At 33.4% G+C, this 14787-nt stretch overlaps 1 protein-coding gene across 20 annotated transcripts in view; it reads right to left on the bottom strand.

Annotated features, from left to right (window-relative positions):
- The window catches only part of PLEKHA5 (pleckstrin homology domain containing A5), a 259415-nt gene that overhangs the window by 71184 nt on the left and 173444 nt on the right, over positions 1–14787 (bottom strand). For 17 of the 20 annotated variants that reach the window (XM_079141437.1, XM_079141438.1, XM_079141439.1 and 14 more), the window contains 3 exons: positions 12723–12823; positions 9042–9157; positions 2924–3391 (listed from right to left, as the gene is read on the bottom strand). In XM_079141437.1, coding sequence (XP_078997563.1) covers positions 2924–3391; positions 9042–9157; positions 12723–12823 — 685 coding nt within the window. Of the gene's footprint in view, positions 1–2923; positions 3392–9041; positions 9203–9369; positions 10915–12722; positions 12824–14787 lie in introns of those variants that run through there. The other 3 variants (XM_079141436.1, XR_013764027.1, XM_079141441.1) reach the window with 3 other exon arrangements.

Raw genomic sequence — 14787 nt, 5'->3', positions numbered from 1 at the left:
GTGATTTCCCCCCAAAGAAATTCAAATTAAGCAGTGTGTTTTACTCTTAAGTGAAAGCTTAAGAAATGAACACTGTAAGCTCCTTTATCAGGTTTCCTGGCTCCTTCACCAGCAGCTCCCTGTCAAACACCATGAAAACCCTGTCGCTGTGATTATGCCATGCAGAATAATGGCTTAAGGCACCATGCATTTTAACAGCGCCTGCTACTCACAAAGAAACTTAAAGCTTTGTTCACCGACACAGGGACCTATCATTTGACTAAATATTAAACCTTTTTATCTTCTTATCAGGACTTTAATAATAAAAGAAACCATTTCATAAAGTTAAAAAAATAAAATTTATTCTATGAATCACAATTTTGCTTCTTTCTATGAATAAAAAGTACCATGACATCTTTTAAATGATAAGGTTTATTTAATAATGTAGAGGATATTTTTCAAAGATCCAAAACAGACTCCAGTTATTTCAAAAGAATATCTAACTAACAGCATTTATGAAAAATGGCATTACTAGGAACCCGAAGATGGAGGAACTCAGAGCCTTAGTTTAAAATAACCTAAGACCAGCAGCCTTCAGAAGCCACTGCTGTACATTCACAGAAAGACTTTATAAACATTAATCATATTTATCAAAGGACTTAGACTTAACATTTATACTTAACAAAAGCAAAAACCTGATTTCCAAATATTTGTTGAATCTTTGCTTTACATGTGTTAGGCAAAGGCTACACCACTGAGCCACAATCCCAGTCCTACTTGTGGAATCTTTCTATATCCTTTTAAACTTAAGAAAGGATTAACTTATTTAAGGGAAAGTGATTCTTCTTTGTTGTGAGATTTAACCTGGCTAGAGATTCAGTAAATCTTCTGATTGTAATTTTTATTATTTTCTTGAAAGTGATCATTTTACCAAATAAATCCACACGCCTTTTCATTTTCTTCCCCAGAACTATTTCTTGCTTCTTTTCTAATTTTATTTAACTTACTAATTTTTCTCATTTATTCAACATTTAAAAAATTAACTTTTATTTATACATTAATCAATTCACTTATTTATGATTTTGACCAAGCTGGTAAGTGAAAAATATTATTTCTTTTTTCTTAGTATGCAATTAATTCCCTGATTACTGGTAAATCTGAACATTTACTTACTCTTTTCCTTTTTTTAAAAATTGACAAAAATGGCATACATTTATGATATACAACATGATGTTTTGAAATATGTACAATGTCAAATTGTTGAAGTTATTTAATATACATTACCTCATGTATTTTTTTGTAGTGAAAACACGGAAAATCTCTTTTAGTAATTTTCATACATACAAACACATTACTTTAACTACAATCACCATGCTGTACAATAGACCTGCTAAATTATGTTTTTGAAATACCAGGTATTCTCACAATTCTCTATTGGGAAAATTAGAAAAGTGAGCAATGAGTGTGAAAAAGAAAATGGTTCAACTACATATCACAGGATATTTCTGCAGCTTTGTAAGAAATAATAGATGAAGGCAAGTGTACCCAGGCTTCTGAGCTACACTCCTGAAAGGAAGAGACTTCTGACAATTGTGAAAACCTGGAAGACTATTTTTACACCTCAGAAGTTTTACTATTAAAATAATCTTCATTCAATCAACAAAATCCCAAAGCATCATTTAAGTCATTGTTTCCTGGTTTTCTACTGCTCAGAGTTAAGAGTTACAGTAACTATCCAGTTAATTTTTATGTTTAATAGTATAATAAAGTACTTTCAGAAATTAAAATTTACCTTTTCATTTTATTTTTAAAAATTTTTTGTGGGGGGAGATACTGGGGATTGACCCCAGGAGTGCTTTACCACTGGGCTATATCCTCAATCCTTTTTTATTTTGAGACAGGATCTTGCTAAGTTGCTTAGGATGCACTATAAAACTTACTTTTTAAAATGTAAAATTTTTCCATCAAAAGGTACTTATTTTTCCTCTACTTCCTTTGGCCTGTATCTGTGGTGTTATTTTCAAGTTCTCCATGTCTTATTCCTTTCAGGTTTTTTCTTAAAAATCGTTCTTTTATTTAGCCTCCTTAATGAATGAAACTCCTCTTACACTTACTTTTAATTATTTTTGATATACTGATGACATTTCAAACTATATTCAAGTTCAGATTCCTCTTTGGAGATACAGACTCACAGGAACCTCAAAAAAAAAAAATTGAGGTACATCCCTAGAACTTTTTATTTTTCACTTTGAGACAAGGTCTTGCTAATTGCATATGCAGGTCTTGAACTTGTGATCCTTCTGCCTCAGTCTCTCAAGTCACCGGGATTAAGGCATATGCCACCATACTTGAGGGAAAAAAATTAATACTTAGTCATGTGCCTTCTGATTTAGTAAAGAAATTCCAGGAATGAGCCTGAGAATTAGAGAGCAATAAGACTTCATTATCTCCACATTATTTATCTCAAGAGATCCTTACATTGTATTAGGATAAGGAAGGAAAGTCAGATTAGCACTAGGATGCAGAAGCTCCTAAGAAAGGAGAGTCAGATTAGGGCAGTGGAGAGGTTAGAGACAAATTTGCACTAACTGTAGTTCAGAATTCCAGGAGAAGGAGATAGTGGCAGATGGACAAGGCAAGAATAGGGTGAGAGGTTAGGACTTAGTCTCACCATCATCCAAAACTTGATCTTTACTTAGAAGTTAAATCTTTCTTTGTGCTGGGTCAGGAAGGATAACCCCTTGCCATCAGCAAAACAAAGTGACGGCACAATGAAGAACAGGGAAAAAATACTTATATCTGATCACTATGCACAAAAGATATAGTAACCAAACTATAATGCTAAAACACAATTTAAACCAATACTTTTAATCACTAGTTCGGAAACCAATCTCCACCAACAAAGCATCTAAGAAACCTGGATTCTGAATGACAAAACACTTACCCTCTGGTTTCTTCTTCATGTCCCCTCCCTTTCTGGATTTTAATCCACTGTTCCAACTGTTGCATTGAATTTGTTCGTTGTATGACTCGATCAGCCTCTGCATGCAAAGGACCTGTATTTGGGTAATTTCCACCTCTAAGATCTGCCAGACTGACATTGACTATTTTGTTCTCTGAACTATTCACATTGACTGGTCTGTAGTGTGCAATCTGAGCTGGGCATGCTGAACCACTTTCATATTCAGATGGCAAAGAATTCAACTTTACACTATTAATTTTTGTTAAAGGTCTATCTTGACCATCCTTCTGAAAGCCATATTTTTCAGCTTCTAGTGCCTTTTTTTCTTCAATTTTGCTTATTTCCTTGTTTTTATGGTTGTTTTGGGCCTCTGGTTTAATTAGCACTCTGTGGTTGGGAATGTTATTGATTTCTTTAGTTGGTACACTTTCGGATGTAATCTTGTCCACTCTGAAATCAGAGAAAAAAAATCATAGTAAATCAGATGAAATAAGGTAGGTGTTATACTTGGGATTCAATCTAGGAAAAATCTGACTTTACAAAAACAAGCAAATCAACAGAAAAAGAGTCAGAGGACAAATCTGCCCAAATCTTTAAAGCTATGGTATTAACATTCAAGCACAACACCAGAATATAAAACAGAAAGGGGAGGAAGAAAACATAAGTAAAAAGCAGTAGAGGATAAAAAGTGGTGTGTGCTCCCAGCATTAGAAATCTGGAAATAAAGAAAGTGAGATTTCTCTTTTAACAGTTAAAACAACATAATCGTAGTCAGTCACTTGAAATAAACATGGCTCCGCTCCCAGCCATGATGGTTAGCTTTCCCATGAGACAAAAAATGAGTCTGCTTGTAGAAATGGCTGCAACAGGAAATCACAGCCTGATGCTATCACAGATCTGAGCTGTAAGACTAGCTCTTTGTGTGCAAGAATACCTAAGCATGGTTTTAAAGCTTGTGGAGGCAGACTACATGTGTTCAGTGCGCAATTCTACCAATGAATCGTGGTTTTTGGGCAAAGTACAGAAACTTACAGTGCCTTGAATTTCTCTTTAGAAATGGGTTTAATTGCAGCACCAAGATCGGAAGGCTGTTATGAGAACCAGATGAATTAATCAGCAGCAGGCACAACCCTTATTACCAGTATTGTTCAATCTTATTGAAAAATTCTGGGTTAGAATCTGATATTCCCTGTCCATGCCCAACCAAGAAAAGTGGTAATTCACAGCACATGTCAGGGCCACTTGAGTGTTCACTACTAAACATTCCAATTGCTACATCTAGGTCTTTCTGATGAGAATCAGGTTTTCTGAGCCAATTATATCCATGCTCTGACAAGATTAGCTGAGTGCCTGAACCTGCATCAAGCTGCCAATATCATGCCATTCAGGAAAGTTTCTCAGAAACTGGCTAACTTTTATGTTTCTTTTTTTGTTGTTGTTGTTGGTGGCACTGGAAATTGAACCCAGGGGTACTCGCCCACTAAGCTACATCCCCAAATTCCTTTTACATTCTATTTTGAGAAAGGGTCTTACTAGGTTGCGGAGGCTGGCCTTGAACTTAGAATTCTTCTGCCTCAGCCTCCTGAGTTGCTGGGACTACAGCGTGAGTCATTGTGCCCAGCCTTCCACATTTCAATACATATGATAATATTCCTAATTTGATCCTACATGTGGTTTGCTACAAAGTTTTATGATGTGTGGAAAATATAATGTACCCACATACATATATCTATATTTCAACTATAAATGATATATAGATATCTACAGACGGTTTGGGAAAGAGTGTTTAAGGAGAAAATGAAAAGAAATGTGATTAGTTTTTTTGAAGTAAGTTATAACCTATCTGCATATTTAAGTTTGATAGGTATAAATGACAGCTTCCAGATTGGAATCAACAACAGACACAAGAAAAATTTACTAAGATATGCTAGGGACTTTCTTTCTTTCGAAAGGTAATGTTATTAGAAAAATTTCCACATAAAGCAAATTTATCCTTGCTGAATTTTGGGCAGTGGGGGTAAACACAGTCCATTGAATATCTTTAAAACATTTTTTTTTTATATTGGGGACTGAAGACGCAGGCACTTTACCACTGAGCTATGTTCTCAGCTCTTTATATTTTTTAAATTTTAAGACAAGTTCTCAATAAGTTGCTCAGAGCCTTGCTAATCTGCTGAGGCTGTCCTCAAACCCATAAACCTCCTGCCTCAGTCTCCTGAGTTGCTGGAACTGCAGGCATGTGCCACCATAAGGCTATCTTTAAAAAGTTTTAAATCTTTTTTTATCTCTAGTCTATTATTACTCTAAATTAGGACCATTGTACTTCCCCCCCAATGATTTTTTTCATTGAGGAGATAAGATAAAAGACACATATGATGACCTCTCTGTAAATGGAAAACTGACTCAGAAAACTATGCCAAGATCACATAAATAATGTAAAACTCATGATCTAATTGAAAAGAATAACATTTAAGTTATCACAGAAAATATGCCAAAAGTTAGTATAGCTATTATGGAAAATGGTATGGAGGTGCCTCAAAAAACTAAAAATAGAACTGCTATATAGTCCAGCAATTCCACTACTGGGAATATATCCAAAGGAACTGAATTAAGTATTTCAAAGACACATCTGCACTTGCAGGTTTACTGCATAACAATAACCATTACTGTTCACAACAGTCAAAATATGAAATTAGTCTGTGTGTTCACTGATGAATGGATAGAGAAAACATGATATATATCTATGTGATATAAATAATACATATATACATATTTTATACATACATAAATACATACACACACACACACACACACACACAATGGCATATAATTATTCAGCCATAATAGACTGAAATTCTGTCATTTGCTGCAATATGGATGAACTAGAGATCATTAAGTAAAAAACGATAAGCCAGGCATAGAAACCTAAAATGTTTATCTCCAAGAAGTAGAGAACACAATAGTGGTCACCAAAGTATAGGAAGGTTGTAGGGGAAAAGGATGGAGAGAGGATGGAAATGGGTCCAGGTATGCAGCTGGATAGGAGGAATAACTTGTAATGTTCTTTAACACCATCACACATTAAATCTATGTTTAAAATATAACACTGTACCTCATAAATATTTATAATTATACTGTAGGTAGATTAAAAATTAAAAACAGAGCTTGTTTATTATGCACCCAATACAAAACAAAACAAAATACAAACAAAATGAAAACAACACACACACAAATACACTGAGATACATAAAGTGAAAACAATGGCCAGGAGGGTGGCACAGGCCTGTAATCCCAGTGATCAGAAGGCTGAGGTGGGAGGATTGCGAGTTCAAACCAAGCCTCAGCAATTTAGTGAGGCCCTAATAAGCAACTCAGTGAGACCCTGTCTCTAATAAAAAATTTTTAAAAGGGCTGGGGATGTGGCTTGGTGATTTAAGCACCCCTGGGATTTATCTCTGGTACCAAAAAATAAAATAAATAAATAAATAAAAAGGGTTAGGGATGTGACTCAATGGTAAAGCACCCCTGGGTTAAATCCCCAGTACCAAAAAAACAAAAAAAAAAAAAAAAACAAACAAAAAAAAAAAAACAAAAAACCAAAAAAAGGTGGGAGGGGGCCTGAAGAGGAAAATTATTCAGAAAATGTTTATTATTATTAACAGACCTTTAATGCAATCATCCTCTGCACAGTAGGGGAGTATGCCACTGTAGTTTATAGCTGAAATACTTTATAAATTTAGAAGAAATGAACTACTTCAAAACTGAATGCTGGGCTGGGGATGTGGCTCATTGGTACAGTGCTGGCCTACATGGGCAAGGACCTGGGTTCACTCCGTAGCACTGAAAACAAACCAAACAAAAAAAAAAAAAAACAAAAAAAAACCCCACAAAAACTGGATGTTTTATCTTGTAGGTAATACATTCTGATAAATATTTTAAATATTCTGGCAAAGGGAGTCCACTATGTTAAAATCAAGCAAACAAATTATCTCTCTATAGTTATGAAATAAAATATTATAATGATTAAGTTCCTTCACTTTGAATGACTAAATCTAGTCTGGTGGGATTAAAATGCCCACAGCTAGGAGTAGAAGAAAAAAAGTAATTTCTATAGGATGACAGTGACTACTAACTCTGGGCACAAAAAGTGTCAATAATTCCTGGATAATTGAGCAAACTACACCAATACAACTGACTGAAAATTGTTATGAGTATATAATCAACATACTCATCCTACAACCCCTAGTACTGGGGACTGAACCCGAGGGCACTATACCACTGAACTACACCTCTAGCCCTTTTAATTTTGAGATAGGGTCTTTTAAGTTGCTGATGCTGGTCTGGAAACTGTGATCCTCCTGCTTCCCCCTTGTGAATAGCTGGGATTACAGGAATGTGCCATCATGCCCAGCTCAACTATTGATTGCTACAAGTCGAACCAAAAATTGACTGTCATCCTTATCACCCCAAATTGTGAGTAATTTTAAGTTTTTTGATGGAAAATTCCAAAAAAAGAAAACGGAAATAAATTGAAAAAAGTATGACATACAATACTGAAGTTACCTGAAAAGCAAACATTTTAGTCATTATATCGACTTGTGTATTCTGAATAAATGCCCTAAAATTTTTACTTTGAGGTTAAAATTAGCATTCTTCTTTCACCTAACATTTTCCTTTGTTCATTCAGGTATTTTTACACATGCAATTCCAAAAGCACATTTTCCTTCTACTGATTCTCAACCAGAATATGGTGAAGTGGCTTTCTTTAAAATTAGGTATCCTACAATTCCAAATAGACCCTCTTTTCCTTCTATGCTTTTCTCCAGCTTTAGCTATTAGTGATTGGTTAACTAGATTTGGACTTAAGTCTTTTAGCCAAAAAGGCAAAAAACTATAAAAATGGACACTAAACTAATATAACAAGATTTTGGGTTTGATCTCCAGCACTTAAAACAACAACAAAAACCCCCCTATATCCTGGAAAAAAAAAATACATCAAAGTTTCAAGTTAATATCTTAAATAAGATATGTATTCAGCTATCTGTGCATGTCTGTAATCCGGCTGCTTGGGGGCAAGCCAGCCTCAATAATTCAGTGAGGGCCTAAGCAACTTAGTGAGACCTGTCTCAAAAGGAAATATAAAAATGGCTGGTTCAGTGGTTAAGAACCCCTGGGTTCAATCCCTGGTACTAAATAAATAAATGTATTCAATTATCACTAACTGGAAACAAATTTAATTGTATCATATATCTTTCTTAAAATTTAGTACTATAAGTATATGTATATATATTTTTTTAAAATCACACTTATTCAACTTCTATTTGTGTAGTTTGAGAAACAGATTTATTCTGACTAGTTTTTAATATAGTTGAGTATGAAAAATGATTCATGTCTTCAAGCAGGAAAGAGAAACCATTCTTAGATCAATTTTAATAGTACATACCTATATTATGAAGGAATCTGAGTAATGGAGTTTTAAAAGAAAGAAGGTACAATTAATCAAGAAGTGGATATATTTAGAAATAATTTAAATGCTTAATGCACTATTTTCTGGAAATATTCATCATAAAATGATCAGAATTAACTAGAAAATGTTGAAGAAATAAAATTCTTCAAAATTTCTTATTCAAAATTTCTTAATGTAATCTACTAAACTTCAAAAATAAACATAAAATAAAAACACAAATTAACTTCATGCCAATAAATTTTCTTCTAAGATTTAGGATCTTTTAAAAAACACTGTCTTGAAGGATAAAAATCTGTGTAGCTTTAAAATAACAATTAAAAATGTACTTACCGGAAATTAAAGGTAATTCTGTAAGAAGAAAGAACATTCAGTTTGAATGTTAGGATTCTAGATTCACCCCAGTACACTGATAGGTGAAAATGAATAAAGAGGAAAGGTGGAATAAAAAATGTAGGTGGTATCTTAAACGAAAGTCATATTAATAAAAACATGAATTAATCCTTGCTTTCTGAGGAAAAAAATGATTTTATATCATGACTACTAAAATGATATGTATTATGATAATGACATACTTATAAGGTATGGAATAAAATGAAAGTGGAAACCACTGTCATTTTCCTTACAGGCCTTTACCTTTTCACAGGTTCTGTCTGTACAAGGGCAGCATCTAACATGGCTTTCATCCACAACTCCATTTCCTTTCCTGTATCAGTGCAGAAATAATATGTCCGCATGTTTGGATGGGCTGCCTGATTGAAAATGACATGATCATTTTATCATAAAAATATGGAATTCTGTAAAAGAAAAAGAAAAAGAGATAAGTGGTTCCGTACTTGGATCATTACTATCTTATTTCAAAGAGAAGTAGACTTTCATTTTATATGTGATATAAAGTGACTTAATAAAAAATACAAGCAGTAATACTGAAAAAGATATTTTTCTCTTTTCTTTGAGTTGTGTTCTCCAAAATTGAAAAAAAAAAAAAAAAAAGGATTTGAGAAGTTTGTTAAAAAAATGAAGCACTTAGTGCTGTTTCATGTATACATCTCTAGCAATCTTCACTTACTGCAAGTCACTCAAGAATAATGAGCAAACAGCAACAAAATTGGAATGTGTACATTACTGTATTTTCCCCTTGGTGTTAACAACTTGTTTAGTCCTCAAACGGTACTGCTATTAATTTGTAGAAATCTTAGCAGACAGTTACACAAAACTTACAAAAAAGATTTATAAATGACTCAATAATGGTATTTCCTATTAGTTTTTCTTTTTAAGTTTCAGAGTTAAAATATAAATACATTAGTTTCAAATAGAAGAAAGCTCCTATAACTGATAAAGGTTTTTCTTCTTCTTCTTCTTCTTTTTTTTTTTCTTTTTGGTACTAGAGATTGAACAAACCCAGGGCCTCACTCATGCTAAGCAAGCACTCTACTACTAAGATCAGGAATTTTTTTTCATTTTTTTAAATTGTGGTTCTTTATCAGCTGCCTCTTTATCAGCTAAACAGAAGAACAAAAGAAGATGCTAATGAGATGCTTATACAGGGTGTGAATACTAAACAATGATCTTAATTTCTGGTCTGACATGGCAAAGATGGAGAGTAGTAAGAGCTGTGTAGAAGCAGGAAAGTAAGTGGAAGTCAGGAATGAGGAAACGTCCTTAATTTCCTCTACAGTAGTGCATGTCTATAATCCCAGCTATTCAGGAGGCTAAGGCAGAAGGATCACAATTTCAAAACCAGTCTAGACAACTTTATGAGTCTCTGTCTCAAAATAAAAAATAAAAAGGGATAAAGATAGAATCCCCAGTACCCACCCATCCGCAAAAGTCTGTGATCATTTCCCATTAGAAGGCCCTTTAAGCTATTTCAGCCTAGAGTAAGGGAAGCATACTAAGTATGCAGTTTGTGTGCTAAATAAATATAAAAAAAGGAAAGGAATAAATCTGGAACCACACATTTCACTCTTCTAAGATCTTGACTATCTGCTTCATCTACAATGCCATTAGTTTTGAAACTTTTTTAAAGAATACACATAAATTCAACAAACACAATTATTAAAATAATGGTATAAGAAATATATTTCACTTGATTATATAATATAGTAAGTAACCGTATGAATACCACTCAAAAGAAACAGGTCAAATGTCCCATGCTGTTAAAATAATTAAAACTGCCACAAAATGTCACTGGACTATCCAAGCAGGCTTCTGGAAAAACAAAAAGCACTGCCCATGCTGGAAGTAAGAAAACCCAGCTCCATGTTATGACTCAAGACATTAGCAAAGCCACCCACTCTGGCATCAGTCAAATGGAAATATTTACTAGATGATGTCAAACCATCCAAGGCAGTTTTATGTTCCATGCTTGTGTGTAGTATTTGTCTATGAAGTTTCTACTTACCATTTTGATAAGCAGTAGCATCAGTGTCAACAGACTCAGTAATAAAGCAGCTCATAAATTCAGAAGAAACACCACAGGAGAGAATTTGAAACAGCAATTACTATTCTTGTTGTAGACAAAATAAAATTAAACCAAATAATTACAGAAAATATATATTAAACGTGTATTTACTTTTATTGCTATTTTAACATTCCAGTATTTTTTAAGAGTCTAAGAATTCAGGCAAAATGTCCTACAAATAGAAAAAAACTCAATAAACATGCTAAATTGACAAGAAAACAAAAAACTTAAGTTTCTGGCCAAATGACAGTATTATTATTACATAGACCTATATGTGTACTTTTTAAAGTTATTATGTTATCCACATTAAACTTTGTTATAACACTAACAAAATATTTAATTTTGTTTCCTCTAGTTTTACCCACTGTTTAAGTTTATTGTGATAAAGTTTACTTAAATATGAAGCTACTCCCCTTTTATCCTGAGGTCTCATATTATGTTCTTAATAAGGCTATCCATAGTTAGCCCATCCTTCTATCTTTACTACTCTTACCTCTGTAGCTAATAACACAATACATTAATTACCTAAAGTTATAAATCAGTTGTGGTCCTAAGTATTCTTTAAAAGTAAATAGTCGCTCAAGAGGTTGAGACAGGAGGATGGAAAGTCCAAAGCCAGCCTCAGAAAATTAGCAAGGCCCTAAGTAACTCAGTGAGACCTTGTCTTGAAATAAAATAATAATAATAAAAAAAGGGCTGGGGATGTAATTCAGTGGTTAAGCCTCCCTGGGTTCAAATCCAAGCACTAGGGGAAAAAAACAAAGAAAAATAAATAGGGCTGGGTATAGTGAGGCATGCCTGTAATATCAGCAATTTGAGAGGCTGAGGCAGGAGGATTGCAAATTCAAAGCCAGCCTCAGCAACTTAGCAAGGCCCTAAGCAACTAAGCAAGATCCTGTCTCAAAACAAAAAGTAAAAAATGCCAGGGATGAGGCTCAGTGGTTAAATTCCCTGGGTTCAAACCCTGGTACCAAGGGAAAAATAAAAAGGTAAACAGGTATTTAAAATTGAATAAATTGGTAACAAGATAAAACATTTTTATTGTTAAATGATAGCATGTTATTCTTACTTGCCTCCTTTTCTTTACAATGAAATTTCTACATTAAACCCTATATAGATCTTCAAACGTAAATGACCAGAAGAGGGGGAAAAGGAGGAAAAGAAAAAAGAGGCAGTGACCTCTGGAATTTTAGTCATAATCATTAAGGCAAGGAATGCAGCATAGTTTTTGAAAATAAAAATTTACCTACTTAGCATTAGAGTGGCTCTTACTGAGAGTGATTCACAAACCAGCATTATTACAAAGTAGGTAATGTCATGGGAGGGGATCTCAGGTCTGCTTGGATTTAATAACGGTAGATTTAATGTCCTAACTTCAAAAGTTTCAGCAAAGTATTCGAAGAGTATTATGTACTTAGACCTAAGAATATCTTTGCAATTAACTTATAAATTCACAAATCTACATATTATATCAAAAAAAAGTTGTCTTTTATAATTCTCTTACCATAAATTTATTATGAAAAAATTCCAGCACAGAGTAACTTTGAAAGAATAGCATGATGTCCACCAGGACATCTATATCTATATTCAAGAATTATTAGCATTTTGACATGCTTTATCTAAAAGTATTTGAAAACAAGTATGAAGACACCTGATGTCTGAATATTTGAGCATGTGCTTCCCAAAGGGACATTGTCCCATACAACCAAAAGACCATTAATTAATACATTTTAAATATAAAAAAAAATTCAGCATGGCTGAAATATCTTTTTCCAAATCTATGGATCAATATCTATTTTTATAATCAATTTAAGTTTCAAACACAGAATAAAACAGCACAATTATTTCCTTACCTTAAAAGCATATTTGCGATTAATGTGATCTTCAGAGGTTAGCATAGCTATCTGAAAACTAGGTAATAGTATGCTTCCCAGGATACCCTCTTCTTTCTCATCTAAGAAATAATATGTTATTAGAATGTTAAATGTTCTCATGAAGCAGAATAAGTTTTCTCAAAATTTATTTGGAACAAATCAAAAGGTTCTTTTATATGATTGAAATGTATTTATGTTTAGGCAAGTCTTTTTAAGGTTTTAAATGGAAATTTCAAATAGCAGAAGGATATATATATTTTTTTCCAATGGGTTTTCCTATTCTAAGCAAATAAAAAATTGCTTCCAAGAAAATGCTTCTTAGACACAAAATCACCATATACTTCTTTGGTTTACATGTTGCTGTTTTCTATAAAATCCTTTTCCATGGGAATCTCTCAAAATATGTTAGCATGTAAGTGATTACACAGAAACTTTCATCCTACACGCATTTTTGATAGGATTTAAGTGCCAAATCACTGTAATGCCACATAAATATGTGGTTCACTTGATCACATCCTTCAGTCTCTGCTGAACTGACTCATTAATGAAGCTTTCCTAGGCTACCCTAATATAAAATGTTTTGCAAGTTCAAAGCCAACCTTAGCAACTTAACAAGGCCCTAAGCAACTCAGGGATATCCTGTCTCAAATAAAAAGGGTTTGGAGATATAGCTCAGTGGTAAAGCATCCCTGGGTTAAGTCCCTAGTACCAAAACCAACCAACCAACCAACCAACCAACCAACCAACCAACCAACCAACCAACCAAACAACCAACCAACCAAACAACCAACCAACCATCAAAAAGGACAAAACATTTATTTTGGCACAGTACAGATTCATGTTATTAAATTATTGCTTGGGGCAAAAAAGTTCGTAAAATTTGAAGTAAATAGTTCATTGTCATAGAACTAAAAGACAAGTTAATAAAGCAGTATATTAGCTGATGAAATCACTAATGAGGGAAAACTATACATGGAAAATATTTTTTATTATGTTCCCTGTGTGCTTTAAAAAATTACCCTGAATTTAAGAAGGGATTTTATTTATTTTCTCTTCATTTCTAGATTATATGGTGAAACTTCCAAAAGGGAAAATGATACATTAGATGGAGGTTCTATCTATAGTTCTTCTCATAACAATAGAACAAAATTTTGCTTTTACTATATTGTGCTCATTCAGATACAGATCAGTGATACAAAAAAAAAAAAAGAACAAAAGTGCATCCTCAGTCTAAAATGTTAAAAGAGATCTGGAAAGTAGTCTTCAATCATGCAGAACATGATCATTCCAAAAAATATCACATTCTAATTTTAAATCCAATTTTGTTTTTAGATAAAGGATTTAATCAGAAATAGCTCATGAAGTCATTAAATACCTTCTTTTATGTCCCATAATAAAACTGTCTTTCCTAAAGTTTCTTTATAATATGTAGAGATAATACAGCATGGTGATTTCCTTGAATTACCTGGAATTGTTTTCCAGACTGGCATTAACTAGCTATGAAATTTTGGGCACATTATCAATGCTTAGTAGATTAATTTCATCATCTATAAAACTAGACACATTTTAGGAGTTACCTCAAAAGAGTGATGTGAGGATTAAATGAGTTAATATAAAGAATCCAGTATATGTGTTCAATAAATATTGCCATTATTACATAAAATTAAATAGCACTGTATATACAATCTTCATTTCTGTCAAATGACCATCCTAAGAGTTCTTTACATGAGTCTTCAAATGCTCTTAATTATGACATTCCAGTTTAGTCCTATCCTAAGTGTTGCCTCACCAGCTAGAGTGCTTCAGATATTGTCAAGCAAAGAGTAAGTACTGAGTAATGTTAAGGAGATTGAACAAACTTGCTAGAGGGCTGGCTGAGCAAGAGACTGTATGAGCAATTACTCTTTCTGCCCCATTCTTCCTTGCCTTCCCTGCCACAGTTGGTGGTCTCGAGTATATTCTCCAATAAACCTCCTACACATTATCCCAGTCACAGAATTTACTTCCTAGGGAATACAACGTTGGGCTGGAGACATAAAAAAAT

Source organism: Sciurus vulgaris (assembly GCF_902686455.1).
Source record: "Sciurus vulgaris genome assembly, chromosome: 5".
Taxonomy (NCBI): domain Eukaryota; kingdom Metazoa; phylum Chordata; class Mammalia; order Rodentia; family Sciuridae; genus Sciurus; species Sciurus vulgaris.
This window is presented reverse-complemented; position numbering and strand designations above follow the sequence as displayed.